Source organism: Salvelinus fontinalis, unplaced genomic scaffold (genome assembly GCF_029448725.1).
Source record: "Salvelinus fontinalis isolate EN_2023a unplaced genomic scaffold, ASM2944872v1 scaffold_0009, whole genome shotgun sequence".
NCBI lineage: Eukaryota > Metazoa > Chordata > Actinopteri > Salmoniformes > Salmonidae > Salvelinus > Salvelinus fontinalis.
The window spans coordinates 1204049-1220703 of NW_026600218.1; the positions used below are offsets into that span (position 1 = coordinate 1204049).

Genomic DNA, 16655 nt, shown 5'->3' on the forward strand with positions numbered 1-16655 from the left:
CGGAGACTGTGAAGCAACACAAACATTGGCACACACACACACACACACACACACACACACACACACACACACACACACACACACACACACACACACACACACACACACACACACACACACACACACACACATAATAGCATATGGACTACACACACGGTGGAGTAGGGGCCTGAGGGCACACACTTAGTGTGTTGTGAAATCTGGTATGAATGTGTTCATTTTGCTGGACCCCAGGAAGAGTCTTGGCAGCAGCTAATGGGGATCCATAATAATTACAAATACAAAATACACTACAGACAGCACCGAACGCAACGCAGCACCACAGAGCGATAAAACAGTAACTTGATTATTTTACCTTTTTTTCCTTGACAGCACAATATGCAGAACAAAGGGATACAAATACAATAATTATAAAATAAATTAAATCGCTGAGCTCCTGTGAAAATATTTATTGGGGGGGGGCAAAATAGCCATCTGGAATATTGGGGGGGTCCCTTATAAGCCATCTGCGCCATTAATACAGTGCCCTCAGAAAGTATTCATACCACTTGACAATCCACATTTTACAGCCTGCATTTAAAATGTATTAAATATATTTTTTCCTCACCCATCTACACACAATACCCCATAATGACAAAGTGAAAACATGTTTTGAGAAAAGGAAATGGAAAATGAAATTCAGAAAATATCTCATTGACTTAAAGTATTCAACCCCCTGAGTGAATACATGTTAGAATCACCTTTAGCTGTGATTACAGCTGTGAGTTTTTCTGGGTAAGTTTCTAAGAGCTTTGCACACCTGGATAATACAATACTTGACAATATTCTTTAAAAAAAATAAAAAAAATACAGCTCTGTAAAGGTGGTTGTTGATCATTGCTAGATAGCCATTTTCAAGTCTTGCCACAGACAAGCTGATTTACATCAAAACGGTAACTAGGCCACTCAGGAACATTCAATGTCATCTTGGTAAACAACTCCAGTGTAGATTTGTGTTTTCGGTTATTGTCTTGTTGAAAAGTGAATTTGTCTCCCAGTGTCTGGTGGAAAGGTTACTGAACCAGGTTTTCCTGTAGGATTTTGCCTGTGCTTAGCTCTATTTCGTTTTTTTTTTATCCTAAAAAAACTCCCCAGTCCTTGCCAATGACAAGCATACCCATAACATGATGCAGCCACCACTGTGCTTGACAATATGAAGAGTTGTACTCAGTTATGTGTTGTGTTGGATTTGCCCTAAACATAACACTTCATATTCAGGACAAAAAGTGTATTTCTTTACCGAATTTTTTGGCAGTATGATTTTAGTGCCCTATTTCAAACAGGATGCATGTTTTGGAATATGTTTTATTCTATACAGACTTCCTTCTTTTCAATTTGTAATTTAAGTTAGTATAATGGAGTAATTACTAAGGCGTTGATCCATCATCAGATGTCTCCTATCACACCCATTCAACTCTGTAACAGTTTTAATGTCACCATTGGCCTCATGGTTGTTGATCCATCATCAGATGTCTCCTATCACAGCCATTCAACTCTGTAACAGTTTTAATGTCCTCGTGGTTGTTGATCCAGGGGCGGCAGGGTAGCCTAGAGCGTTGGACTAGTAACCAAAAGGTTGCAAGATCGAATCCCCGAGCTGACAAGGTAAAAATCTGTTGTTCTGCCTCTGAACAAGGCAGTTAACCCCACTGTACCTAGGCCGTCATTGAAAATAAGAATTTGTTCTTAACTGACTTGCCTAGTTAAATAAAGGTAAAACAAATTGTTAAATGTCGGAGTGATTTCCTTCCTCTCTGGCAACTGAGTTAGGAAGGATGCCTGTGTCTTTGAAGTGACTGGGTGTATGTCACGTTCTGACCTTAGTTCCTTTGTTTTGTCTTTTGTTTTAGTTGGTCAGGGCGTGAGTTGGGCGGGTAATCTATGTTTTCTATTTCTGTGTTGGTTTTCTGTGTTTGGCCTGATATGGTTCTCAATCAGAGGCAGCTATCAATCGTTGTCCCTGATTGGGAAACATATTTAGGTAACCTGTTTTGTCTTAAGGTTTGTGGGTGTTTGTTTCTGTGTCAGTGTTTGTCGCCACACGGTACTGTTTCGTTTGATCACATCTTTTATTGTTTTTGTTCCTGTGTTCAGTTTTTGGATTTTATTAAAGACATGAACACTTACCACGCTGCGCTTTGGTCCTCCTCTCTTTCTCTTTCTCCCGAAGACGATCGTTACAGTGTATTGATACACCATCCAAAGAGTCATTAATAACTTCAACATTCTCAAAGGAACATTCAATGTCTGCTTTTATTTATTTTTATCCATCCACCAATCGGTGCCCTTTCAAAAACCTCCCTGGTCTTTGTGGTTGAATCTGTGTTTAAAACTCACTGCTCGACTGAGGGACCTTGCAGATAGTTGTATGTGTGGGGTACAAAGAGTACAGAAAATAATGTTAAAAACTTTTATTGCGCAAAAAATGAGTCCATGCAACTTGTTATGTGACTTGTTGTGTGGCTCCCCTGCCTGTTCGGGCGGCGCTCGGCGGTCGTCGTGGCCGGTCTACTAGCCGCCACCGATCCTCTTTTCCTTTTCTGTTTGTTATGTCTTATTGGTTGCACCGGTCTCTCGTTTAGTTTTGATTCAGGACTATTCAAGCCTGTTAGGCCTGTTTTTGTGCGGGCTTGTTTTCTGTCAGTCAGGTTGTGTGTGTAGTGTTCCTTTCCGTTTGTGCCCTGTGTTGGTGTAACAGTATAACTTTAAACCGTCCCCTCGCCCCAACACGGGCGCGAACCAGGGACCCTCTGCACACATCAACAACAGTCAACCACGAAGCGTCGTTACCCATCGCTCCACAAAAGCCTCGGCCCTTGCAAAGCAAGGGGCAACACTACTTAAGTCTCAGAGCAAGTGACGTAACTGATTGAAATGCTACTAGCGCGTACCCGCTAACTAGCTAGCCATTTCACATCCGTTACACTCACCCCCCTTTCAACCTCCTCCTTTTCCGCAGCAACCAGTGATCCGGGTCAACAGCATCAATGTAACAGTATAACTTTAAACCGTCCCCTCGCCCCAACACGGGCGCGAACCAGGGACCCTCTGCACACATCAACAACAGTCAACCACGAAGCGTCGTTACCCATCGCTCCACAAAAGCCTCGGCCCTTGCAAAGCAAGGGGCAACACTACTTAAGTCTCAGAGCAAGTGACGTAACTGATTGAAATGCTACTAGCGCGTACCCGCTAACTAGCTAGCCATTTCACATCCGTTACACTGGGTTGGAGAATTTTGTATTTATTTTGCCTGTTGTTTTGGACATTACCTTTGGAAACCTAAATAAATCCCGGTTTCCCCAGTATCCTCTGCTCTCTGCGTTTGACTCCAGACGTTGTGACACTTGTTATTAAGCAGATATTTAGTAATTCACTTATTTAGGCTTGCCATAACAAAAGGGGTTGATTCAAGACAATTTAAGCTTTTCATTTTTTCTTAATTCATAAAATATGTCAACAACAAAACATATTCCACTTTGATATGATGTTTCTTTTGTTTAGGCCCAGTGACACAAAATCTCGATCTAATCCCTTTTAAATTCAGGCTGTTAACATAACATAAGGTGGGAAAAGTCAAAGGTTGTGAATACTTCTGATGTCACTTCTGATGTTGTTCTGATGTTGTTCTGATGTAATTATATATAAAGCTAAATGTGTATATATTCTCTGCAGCACAGGACAGTATGTCCTACATGTTGCCAAAGATCCAGAGTGATGAGTGTCGAGGAAATTACAGTGGGATGACTACAGCGTCGCTCGCTTCTCTCTTTTGTAAAACCACTAGTTGTAAGGGATTTGATACTAGTCCTACTCTTTGGAATGACATCTATATAATGTAACTGGTGCTAAAGTTGGAACAAGGAAAGGGATGAGAAGAGTCTCAGTCTTTACACTCTCTCTTGTGTTAAACCACCAGCTGATAAGCCATATGATAGAAGTCTAACTGTTTACTCTCGTTCTTGTGTTAAACCACCAGCTGTTAAGCCATATGATATAAGCTGTAGTCCTACTGTTTGGACTTTTGGGATGACATCTCTCTAGTGATGAGGTTTGTCTAGAGATGACATCTCTCTAGTGATGAGGTTTGTCTAGGGATGAGGTTTCTCTAGGGATGACGTTTCTCTAGGGATGACATCTCTCTAGGGGTGAGGTTTGTCTAGGGATGAGGTCTGTCTAGGGATGAGGTTTCTCTAGGGATGACATCTCTCTAGTGATGAGGTTTCTCTAGGGATGAGGTTTCTCTAGGGATGACATCTCTCTAGTGATGACTTCTCTCTAAGGATGACATCTCTCTAGTGATGAGGTTTCTCTAGGGATGAGGTTTCTCTGGGGATGACATCTCTCTAGTGATGAGGTTTCTCTAGGGATGAGGTTTCTCTAGGGATGACATCTCTCTAGGGATGACATATCTCTAGGGATGAGTTTTCTCTGGGGTTGAGGTTTCTCTAGGGATGACATCTCTCTAGGGATGAGGTTTGTCTAGGGATGAGGTTTCTCTAGGGATGACGTTTCTCTAGGGATGACATCTCTCTAGGGGTGAGGTTTGTCTAGGGATGAGGTCTGTCTAGGGATGAGGTTTCTCTGGGGATGACATCTCTCTAGGGATGAGGTCTGTCTAGGGATGAGGTTTCTCTAGGGATGAGGTTTCTCTAGGGTTGACATCTCTCTAGGGATGAGGTCTGTCTAGGGATGAGGTTTCTCTAGGGATGACATCTCTCTAGGGATGAGGTCTGTCTAGGGATGAGGTTTCTCTGGGGTTGAGGTTTCTCTAGGGATGACATCTCTCTAGGGATGAGGTCTGTCTAGGGATGAGGTTTCTCTAGGGATGAGGCTTCTCCAGGGATGACATCTTTCTAGGGATGAGGTCTCTCTAGGGATGAGGTTTTTCTTTTTCTCTCTACTTCACAGCCGGCCAGAGTTAACAGCAACTCAATCTAACATCCATGCTGTCAGTCCAGCACTACAAAGTTTCAAAAGCACCCAGATTTAACTCTAAAAGCCCTCAATGATGAACTTCATTTAAATGTCACCCTATCACGTTAGGATAACCAGTGGTGTACAGTACATACGTTTTTAAAAAATACATTAAAGTACAACTTAAGTTGTTTTGGGAGATATTTTTACATTACTATTTATATTTTGGACAACTTTTACTTTTACTTCACTACATTTCTAAAGTAAGTTTTTACTCCATATATTTTCCCTGACACTCAAAAGTACTTCTTACATTTTGAATGCTTAGCAGGAGAGGACAGGCCAGGACAGGAAATTGTCAAATTCACACACTTATCAAGAGAACATCCCTGGTCGTCCCTACTGCCTTTGATCTGGCGGACTCACTAAACACTAATGCTTCATTTGTAAATAATGTCTGAGTGTTGGAGTGTGCTCCTGGCTATCTGTAAATAAAAAATGAAAAAGATAATTGTGCCGTCTGGTTTGAATAATACAAGGAATATTAAATAACTTATACTTGTACTTTTGATACATAAGTATATTTAAAACCAAATTCTTTTAGACTTTTACTCAAGTTTTATTTTACTGGGATAACTTTTTTAAATTTTTTACTTGAGTCCTTTTGGGTACTTTTTCCACCACTTCAGACAGCACCAATACTGTACGTTTACATCATTCCTACGTGGCTTCAAATGCCTCCAGGTTTCAGTGGAGCTAAACTCCAAAGGCTACAATGATGAGCACTCACTTGTAAAAAAATAAATAAAAGCGTAAATCCTGCGCTCCACTTCAAACGCCCTACAGACCTAAGTTAATTCAACAATCCACAATGACAGCAACTCATTTATGGACAGATTTCAAAACACCAGCGGAAAGAATTGAACCTTGAAGAATTGAACCTTGAAGAATTAAGCCTTGAAGAATTGAACCTTGGAGAATTGAACCTTAAAGAATTGAACCTTGAAGAATTTAACCTTGAAGAATTGAACCTTGAAGAATGGAATCTTGAAGAATTGAACCTTGAAGAATTGAACCTCGAAGAATTGAACCTCGAAGAATTGAACCTTGAAGAATTGAACCTCGAAGAATTGAACCTCGAAGAATTGAACCTCGAAGAATTGAACCTCGAAGAATGGAATCTTGAAGAATTGAACCTTGAAGAATTGAACCTCGAAGAATTGAACCTCGAAGAATTGAACCTTGAAGAATTGAACCTCGAAGAATTGAACCTCGAAGAATTGAACCTTGAAGAATTGAACCTTGAAGAATTGAACCTTGAAGAATTGAACCTTGAAGAGGAACCTTGAAGAATTGAACCTTGAAGATGAACCTTGAAGAATTGAACCTTGAAGAATTGAACCTTGAAGAATTGAACCTTGAAGAATTGAACCTTGAAGAATTGAACCTTGAAGAATTGAACCTTGAAGAATTGAACCTTGAAGAATTGAACCTTGAAGATGAACCTTGGCCACATGAGCTTTCGCTGAATCCTCTCATTTGTTGTTTGTTTCTAATGTGGTGATTATTCTGTCGAGCCGTACTGTGCCCTGTGATGCGTGTTGATATACTGAGTGGGCGGGCATAGCAGCAATCCAGCGGCTGCTCACATAGTAAGTACCTGCAATTTCAGTTCTCTCTCTCTCTTGGAGAGGTTCTCCATTACCACCAAGCAGCAGCATCATGTCCACCGGAGTATAATGACCACTGGAGGAGCCTCCCCTCTCTCCTTTCCCCCTTCCATCCCTGCCTTCCTCTCTCTCTCTCGCGCTCTTTGTCTTTCTATCTCTCTCCTCTTTTTCTCTAGTTATTTATCCCTCTCTCTCTCTTTGTCTCTCTCGTCTCTCTCTTTCTCTCTCTCTCCCTGTCTTTCTCTGTCTTTCTCTCGCTGTCTCTCGCTATCTCTCTCTCTCACTCTCTCTCCTCTTTTTCTCTAGTTATTTATCCCTCTCTCTTTGTCTCTCATTCTCTCTCTCTCCCTGTCTTACTCTCGCTGTCTCTCTAGCTCTCTCCTCTTTCTCTAGTCACACAGACAGCCTCTAAATATACCTCCCTGCTCTGATCCCTCTTGCTCTCTCTCTCTCTCTCTCTCTCTCTCTCTCTCTCTCTCTCTCTCTCTCTCTCTCTCTCTCTCTCTCCCTGTCTCTCTCTCTCATTCTCTCTATCGCTCTCCTCTTTTTCTCTAGTTATTTATCCTTTTTTTCTCTCTCTTTGTCTCTCATTCTCTCGCTGTCTCTCTATCTCTCTCCTCTTTTTCTAGTCACACAGACAGCCTCTAAATATACCTCCCTGCTCTCGTCTCTCTCTCTCTCTCTCTCTCTCTCTCTCTCCTCTCTCTCTCTCTCTCTCCACTCTCTCTCTCTCTGTCTCTCTCTCTCTTTCTCTCTCGCTCTCTCTCTCTCTCTCTCTCTCTCTCTCTCTCTCTCTCTCTCTCTCTCTCTCTCTCTCTCTCTCTCTCTCTCTCTCTCTCTCTCTCTCTCTCTCTCTCTGCTGTAGGTGTCTACCAAGCTTAATGTGAAGGAAGCCTCCCGTCCTATCCTTCTTTTCTCCCCTCTCCTCATCTTCTTACTCTCCTCTCTCTCCTCCTCTCCTCCTCCTCGCTTAATGCCGTAGCTGGAACCACTAAACCTGCTGTAACAAATTGTTGTATGGCCGCACATTTTCTTTGGACTGAAATCTCAGCTCAGTGCTGCTCTCGCTGTGCAATGCTGTTTGTAGCCAGATGGCACTGCACCAATGGAGGGATAAGCAGAGCTCTTACAAAGAGTTACATTCCCATGCAGTGTGTCGGGTTGTGTTATTGTGTACACTCTGGAGCCACAGCAGCAGATTTACAGCAGAGAGAGAGAGAGGGAGAGAGAGAGACCCGAGAATGAGAGAGAGTGAGAGAGAGTAGAGCAGGGAGGTATATTTACAGTGTCTGTCTGTGTGGTGCCAGGAAGGGACATCCCCCATCACTCCCCTCCTCTGCTCTCGGCCTCAGTAATTCTAGATTAAATGACATCTGGTCTCCCGGTGAACGATGGAGTGAAGCGATAGCGGTGAGGGGTGGAGGGGGTTTGGAGCCTGGGTAATGGCCCACAGCAGCCAGTCCCGGCCACAGTGAGGAGCGGAGGAGTAACTCTATTCTTTCCCATTGTCTTTAAACAATATGTTGCTGCTGCTGCCTGCTCCCTTCTCAGTGCCGTGCCACCTGACGCGCCGGCTATGTCATTCTTTTAAACAGGATGCGGGAACCAAGTGGATGGAGGGGCAGGAGGGAGGGAGGGAGGGATAAGGAGAGAGGCAGGAGGAAGCGGGAGGCAGGAGGAAGCGGGAGGCAGGAGGAAGCGGGAGGCAGGAGGAAGCGGGAGGCAGGAGGAAGCGGGAGGCTGGAGGAAGCGGGAGGCTGGAGGAAGCGGGAGGCTGGAGGAAGCGGGAGGCAGGAGGAAGCGGGAGGTAGGAGGAAGCGGGAGGCAGGTGGAAGCGGGAGGCAGGAGGAAGCGGGAGGCAGGAGGAAGCGGGAGGCAGGAGGAAGCGGGAGGCAGGAGGAAGCGGGAGGCAGGAGGAAGCGGGAGGCAGGAGGAAGCGGGAGGCAGGAGGAAGCGGGAGGCAGGAGGAAGTGGGAGGCTGCATGCAACTACTACATAAGTGAGAATAGAGTGCTTCAATATTTTATCTCAAATCATTTCAGATTCTTTAAAGAGGGAGAGTCGGCTGTCAGGAAAGCTCTGTTCTGCTCGGCAGACGAATGTTTTGAGGGAGAGCATAAGCAATTTCATCAGTAGCATATTCATATTCATATTCAAAGCTTTAAAAAGTGAAGGCATTTCTTCCTTTCAGGAACTCTTGCATTTTAATTAGATTACTGTGTGTAGTGAATAATCAGGGCAACGTCACTGATAATATCTAGTGTGGGCGATGATCTTCCTAAATATGACAAACAATGGTGAGATCACACTTTTGTTTACATAATTAATATCCAGGAAATCTATCCAAGCGTATCTCTAGACATAGTTCTCCTCTTCCCTAATTTCCCCACTGTGTTGCCCCAGATTCCGAGTTCTGATTGTGGAATTTGATATGTTTGTTCTAGAATGCCAGTCTCTGATTGGACAAACAGAAGGATTAATAGTGTGTTCTAGAAGGACAGAATCTGATTGAACAAACAGAAGGATTAATAGTGTGTTCTAGAAGGACAGAATCTGATTGAACAAACAGAAGGATTAATAGTGTGTTCTAGAAGGACAGAATCTGATTGGACAAACAGAAGGATTAATAGTGTGTTCTAGAAGGCCAGAATCTGATTGGACAAACAGAAGGATTAATAGTGTGTTCTAGAAGACCAGAATCTGGTTGGACAAACAGAAGGATTCGTTTTGGCATCAGACTAAAACCCTAGCTACGGTAAAAGGATGATTAAGGACTATGACTGCGTGTAGAGAGATTAGCAGCATCCTCGCCATCCATCTGGTAGGAATTTAGACACGGCCACTGGTCAGAACATGTCCATCTGCGACACATTACCCATTATGTTCTGTTCTGTCAACAGTCAGGAAATAACTTTTTTTTTTAATGTGGAGAATAGCAAAGAGTCTAAACTGATGCAACCCCACACTAGTGGAGTGTGTTTACAGAAATATATATATATTTTTAAGAAAGATTCAAAAGCCCCCGAAAAAGAGTAAGATAGAGTCTTACTGTTTGTTTCCATGTCCAACTAACTAAAGTTAAAAGTTAAGAGCTAATTTAGTTCCAATGTTCTTATGGATAGAATGATCAGTGTCACAGACAAAATAGTTAATTTTACCTCCAATGTTCCATCTTGACTTTTGAAGACACACACAAACATACGCACGCACACACACACACAAATACACACACACACACATATACTCATACACATGCTCTAACACAAACATTCTACACACACACACACACACACACACACACACACACATTGTGGTATTGTGGATATTATATTGGTCCTCTGTAATAAGAGAGGAATAACATCATGTTGATGTTTTGCGTTATTTATGATGTAGGCTGTTATGTTATTGTGTTTTGTCGTGATGTCATAGTTTTAGTCATATTTGGAACCGAGGATCATTATAAATATGAAATACTACAGTTACAAGTTCTGAAATGCCTCCGTCCAGCCTGGTGTAGCGGAGAACACAAGCATCAGATACTCACTCAGACACAAGCATCAGATACTCACTCAGACACAAGCATCAGATACTCACTCAGACACAAGTACCAGATACTCATTCAGACACAAGGAAAAAGTACCAGATACTCACTCAGACACAAGGAGAAAGTACCAGATACTCACTCAGACACAAGGAGAAAGTACCAGATACTCATTCAGACACAAGGAGAAAGTACCAGATACTCATTCAGACACAAGGAGAAAGTACCAGATACTCACTCAGACACAAGGAGAAAGTACCAGATACTCACTCAGACACAAGGAGAAAGTACCAGATACTCATTCAAACACAAGGAGAAAGTACCAGATACTCATGCAGACACAAGGAGAAAGTACCAGATACTCATTCAGACACAAGGAGAAAGTAACACGAGACAAAGTTAAGATGTAGAGTACTTACCAAGTTCTTGTTGCCATTCTTGCCGAGGGGGCCGCGGAAAACTCCCTTGATGTTCCTGAAGTGGCCGTTGCTGAGGTGAGTAGAACTGATGACGATGTAATAGCACGCCATGAGGAACGAGCTGGAAGGGGGGTCTTCCACTGAGAGCACAGACAAACAGTCCGAATCAAGAGAAGTAAAACAAGGAAGTCTTACATCTACAAGAGTCTGACCGTGGAGCTACAGAACCTGAACCAACGTCCTTTTAACGGGGGGAACCGTTCAGTGTTCCATACGCTGACAGTCCGACGTCAAGAGAATTCTACAGGTTCAGGTCGAGAAGACCGCTATCGGAAAGTCCTTTTTAAGTCCTGCTGTGTGTTGTCAGTATGAGCCACTGCTCTGGTCACAACCCTAGGGTCAGTCCTTCAGCCAGGTGTGTTGAGAGAAGCCTTCCTCGTGGCAGTGAAGACAAGAGTCTTGGAGCATCACAACGTGGACTTGAGCATCACTGGAGCAGTCAGTCAGTCTGTCTCTCTTGAGCCACTTGAGAGTCAGTCTCTCTTGAGCCACTTGAGAGTCAGTCTCTCTTGAGCCACTTCAGAGCTGTGTTGCTATGTGGGCTTGGTTTCCGTCTTCCAGCTCTTCCAGACTCTCAACAGCAGTTCTCTCTTCCCGCCGCTCCACTTTTCTCCTCTCGCATGGAGCTCCAGCAGCAGGGAGAACAGAAAAACAGCAGCTGCTTGGCTTCAGTCTGTAGCTCCGTAGCCCTGGTCCAGCCTCAGCCTCAGCCACAGTCTCTGTTTCTTTACTCCGCTGAGCCTGTCTTCAGTGGGCTTCCCGCTCTCTCTCTCTCTGATCCTCTGTCTGAGTGCTGGCTGGTTCTAGTGAAGATGCTGCTAGGTAGTAGCAGTGGTAGTGGTAGAGACTTGATGTAGCGACAGAAACAGGCATGGTGTTGTAGTGTTTCCTGTTTGCCGGTCCAGTGCACCGAGCCAATGAAAGAGAGCCACTGGTCGAGGAAAGGGCTCTCTGTTTCTCTCCCTGTGTGTCTGTCTGTCTCTCTCTCTCTCGCTCACTCTCTCTCACACTCTCTCTGTCTATCTCTAGATCCACTGAGTCAGCCACTGCTCCCCAGCCAACCAGGATTCAGCAGTATCTCTCCCTCTTTCTTGCCGTGCATCACACTGCTTTCCTCACGCACACACACATGCACACACACACACACGCGCACAAACACACACACACATGCACACACGCACACAAACACAAACGAACACATGCACACACACGCGCGCACACACACACACACACACACACACACACACACACACACACACACACACACACACACACACACACACACACACATACACACACACACACACACACACACAGACACAGACACCCACTCTCCCCTCCTCACTCTCTCCCTCCCTCCCCATCTCTCACTCCCTCCCCCCTCCCTCTCCCTCTCCCCCTCCCTCCCTCCCTCCCCATCTCTCACTCCCTCTCCTTCTCCCTCTCCCTCTCCCTCCCCCCTCCCTCTCCTTCGCCCCCTCCCTCCCTCCCCATCTCTCACTCCCTCTACTTCTCCCCCTCCCTCTCCCTCTCTCTCTCTCTAATTTGGCTGTAAGAAGCTGAAGCAGTAGGCGTGGAGAAGCAGGCAGAAAGGAGGACTGATGCTCCTTGCTCAGGAATGCACAAATGCTTCTGAGGATATTTGTTACCTATACTGTCGTCCATCTTTGATTATATTAACCTGTATGAGATACTATACTATGTTAATCTGCAGGAGATACTATACTATGTTAATATGTAGGAGATACTCTAGTATGTTAATCTGTAGGATAATCTCTAGTATGTTAATCTGTAGGATAATCTCTAGTATGTTAATCTGTATGTGGTACTATATTGTGTTAATATGCAGGAGATACTATATTATGTTAATCTGTATGAGATGCTATACTATGTTAATCTGTAAGAGATGCTATACTATGTTAATATGTAGGAGATACTCTAGTATGTTAATCTGTAGGATAATCTCTAGTATGTTAATCTGTAGGATAATCTCTAGTATGTTAATCTGTATGTGGTACTATATTGTGTTAATATGCAGGAGATACTATATTATGTTAATCTGTATGAGATGCTATACTATGTTAATCTGTAAGAGATGCTATACTATGTTAATATGTAGGAGATACTCTAGTATGTTAATCTGTAGGATAATCTCTAGTATGTTAATCTGTAGGATAATCTCTAGTATGTTAATCTGTATGTGGTACTATATTATGTTCATAGGCAGGAGATACTATATTATGTTAATCTGTAGGAGAAACTGTAGTATGTTAATCTGTCGGAGATGCATTAATATGTTAATCTTTAGGAGATACTCTACCATGTTAATATGTTGGAGATATTCAATTATGTTAATCTGTATGAAATACTCGAATATGTTAATCTGTATGAGAGTCTCTAGTGTCTAATCTGTAGGAGATACTATAGTATGTTAATCTGTAGAGATACTCTAGTATGGTAATCTGTATGAGAGTCTCTAGTGTCTAATCTGTAGGAGATACTATAGTATGTTAATCTGTAGAGATACTCTAGTATGGTAATCTGTATGAGAGTCTCTATTAAATTAATCTGTAGGAGATACTCTATTATGAGCGTAGAGCTACAGTGTCCCCCCGTTAAAAGTACTGTTCAGTACTCTAGTGTCTAATCTGTAGGATATACTATATGGTAACCTGTAGGAGATTCTATAGTATGTTAATCTGTAGGATAATTTCTAGTATATTAATCTGTATTTGATACTATAGTATGCTAATCTGTAGGAGAATCTATAGTACGTTAATTTGTTTGAGATACAATAGTATTCTTAATATGTAGCGTATACTCTAGTGTGTTAATCTGTAGAAAATACTATAGTATGTTAATCTGTAGGAGATAATCTAGTATATTAATCTGTATGCAATACTATATTATATGAATCTGCTGGAGATACTATAGTATGTTAATCTGTAGGATATACTATATTACGTTAATCTGTAAGAGAAACTATATTATGCTAATCTGTAGCCAATACTATATTATGTTAATCTTTTGGAGATACTCTATATTGTTAATCTGAATGAGATTCTCTATATTGTTAATCTGTTTGAGATTCTCTATATTGTTAATCTGTTTGAGATTCTCTATATTGTTAATCTGCAGTAGATACTCTAGTTTGTTCATCTGTAGGAGATACTCTGGTATGTTAATCAGTCGGAGATTCTATATTGTGTTAATCTGAATGAGATACTATATTATGTTAATCTGTAGGAGATACTCTAGTATATAAATCCGAATGAGATTCTCTATATTTTTAATCTGTAGGAGATCCTCTAGTATATTATTCTGTAGGAGATACTCTATATTGTTAATCTGTAAGAGATCCTCTAGTATATTATTCTGTAGGAGATCCTCTAGTATATTATTCTGTAGGAGATACTACATGATGTTAATAAACAGTAGGAGATTCTAAACAAGCTGGTGTTTTTAGCTTTATCTCAGTGTGAACCCACGGCAATGTGTCATTTTTCCAATAGTAATTCTCTGAGACAATGTTGTTCCCCACTCTACAAATGAAATGATTACATCACACAGTGTCTGTTTAGAGGAAGATCAGATTATTACATCACACAGTGTCTGTTTAGAGGAAGATCAGATTATTACATCACACAGTGTCTGTTTAGAGGAAGATCAGATTATTACATCACACAGTGTCTGTTTAGAGGAAGATCAGATTATTACATCACACAGTGTCTGTTTAGAGGAAGATCAGAATATTACATCACACAGTGTCTGTTTAGAGGAAAATCAGATTATTACATCACACAGTGTCTGTTTAGAGGAAGATCAGATTATTACATCACACAGTGTCTGTTTAGAGGAAGATCAGATTATTACATCACACAGTGTCTGTTTAGAGGAAGATCAGATTATTACATCACACAGTGTCTGTTTAGAGGAAGATCAGATTATTACATCACACAGTGTCTGTTTGGAAGGAAGATCAGAATATTACATCACACAGTGTCTGTTTAGAAGGAAGATCAGATTATTACATCACACAGTGTCTGTTTAGAGGAAGATCAGATTATTACATCACACAGTGTCTGTTTAGAGGAAGATCAGATTATTACATCACACAGTGTCTGTTTGGAAGGAAGATCAGAATATTACATCACACAGTGTCTGTTTAGAAGGAAGATCAGATTATTACATCACACAGTGTCTGTTTAGAAGGAAAATCAGATTATTACATCACACAGTGTCTGTTTAGAGGAAGATCAGATTATTACATCACACAGTGTCTGTTTGGAAGGAAGATCAGAATATTACATCACACAGTGTCTGTTTAGAGGAAGATCAGATTATTACATCACACAGTGTCTGTTTAGAGGAAGATCAGATTATTACATCACACAGTGTCTGTTTAGAGGAAGATCAGATTATTACATCACACAGTGTCTGTTTAGAGGAAGATCAGATTATTACATCACACAGTGTCTGTTTAGAGGAAGATCAGATTATTACATCACACAGTGTCTGTTTAGAGGAAAATCAGATTATTACATCACACAGTGTTTGTTTAGAGGAAAATCAGAATATTACATCACACAGTGTCTGTTTAGAGGAAAATCAGAATATTACATCACACATTGTCTGTTTGGTAGGAAGATCAGAATATTACATCACACAGTGTCTGTTTAGAGGAAGATCAGATTATTACATCACACAGTGTCTGTTTAGAAGGAAAATCAGATTATTACATCACACAGTGTCTGTTTAGAGGAAGATCAGATTATTACATCACACAGTGTCTGTTTAGAGGAAGATCAGATTATTACATCACACAGTGTCTGTTTAGAGGAAGATCAGATTATTACATCACACAGTGTCTGTTTAGAAGGAAAATCAGATTATTACATCACACAGTGTCTGTTTAGAAGGAAGATCAGAATATTACATCACACAGTCTCTGTTTAGAGGAAGATCAGATTATTACATCACACAGTCTCTGTTTAGAGGAAGATCAGATTATTACATCACAGTGTCTGTTTAGAAGGAGGATCAGATTATTACATCACACAGTGTCTGTTTAGAAGGAGGATCAGATTATTACATCACACAGTGTCTGTTTAGAGGAAAATCAGATTATTACATCACACAGTGTCTGTTTAGAACGAAGATCAGAATATTACATCACACAGTGTCTGTTTAGAGGAAGATCAGATTATTACATCACACAGTGTCTGTTTAGAACGAAGATCAGATTATTACATCACACAGTGTCTGTTTAGAGGAAGATCAGATTATTACATCACACAGTGTTTGTTTAGAGGAAGATCAGATTATTACATCACACAGTGTCTGTTTAGAGGAAGATCAGATTATTACATCACACAGTGTCTGTTTAGAGGAAAATCAGAATATTACATCACACAGTGTTTGTTTGGAAGGAAGATCAGATTATTACATCACACAGTGTCTGTTTAGAAGGAAGATCAGATTATTACATCACACAGTGTCTGTTTAGAGGAAGATCAGATTATTACATCACACAGTGTCTGTTTAGAAGGAAGATCAGATTATTACATCACACAGTGTCTGTTTGGAACGAAGATCAGATTATTACATCACACAGTGTCTGTTTAGAGGAAGATCAGAATATTACATCACACAGTGTCTGTTTAGAAGGAAGATCAGAATATTACATCACACAGTGTCTGTTTAGAGGAAAATCAGATTATTACATCACACAGTGTCTGTTTAGAGGAAAATCAGATTATTACATCACACAGTCTCTGTTTAGAGGAAGATCAGATTATTACATCACACAGTGTCTGTTTAGAGGAAGATCAGATTATTACATCACACAGTGTCTGTTTGGAGGAAGATCAGATTATTACATCACACAGTGTCTGTTTAGAAGGAACATCAGAATATTACATCACACAGTGTCTGTTTAGAGGAAGATCAGATTATTACATCACACAGTGTCTGTTTAGAGGAAAATCAGATTATTACATCACACAGTGT

General features: G+C 41.4%; 1 protein-coding gene across 1 annotated transcript in view; it reads right to left on the bottom strand.

Moving 5' to 3' along the window:
• LOC129842050 (uncharacterized) overlaps positions 1 to 11705 on the bottom strand; it is a 136218-nt gene extending 124513 nt beyond the window's left edge. Inside the window, exon 1 of the mRNA XM_055910427.1 lies at positions 10587 to 11705. Within this exon, the coding sequence (XP_055766402.1) occupies positions 10587 to 10697 (111 nt within the window). The 5' untranslated portion in view covers positions 10698 to 11705. The remainder of the gene's footprint in view (positions 1 to 10586) is intronic.
• Positions 11706 to 16655: the final 4950 nt, after the last annotated feature.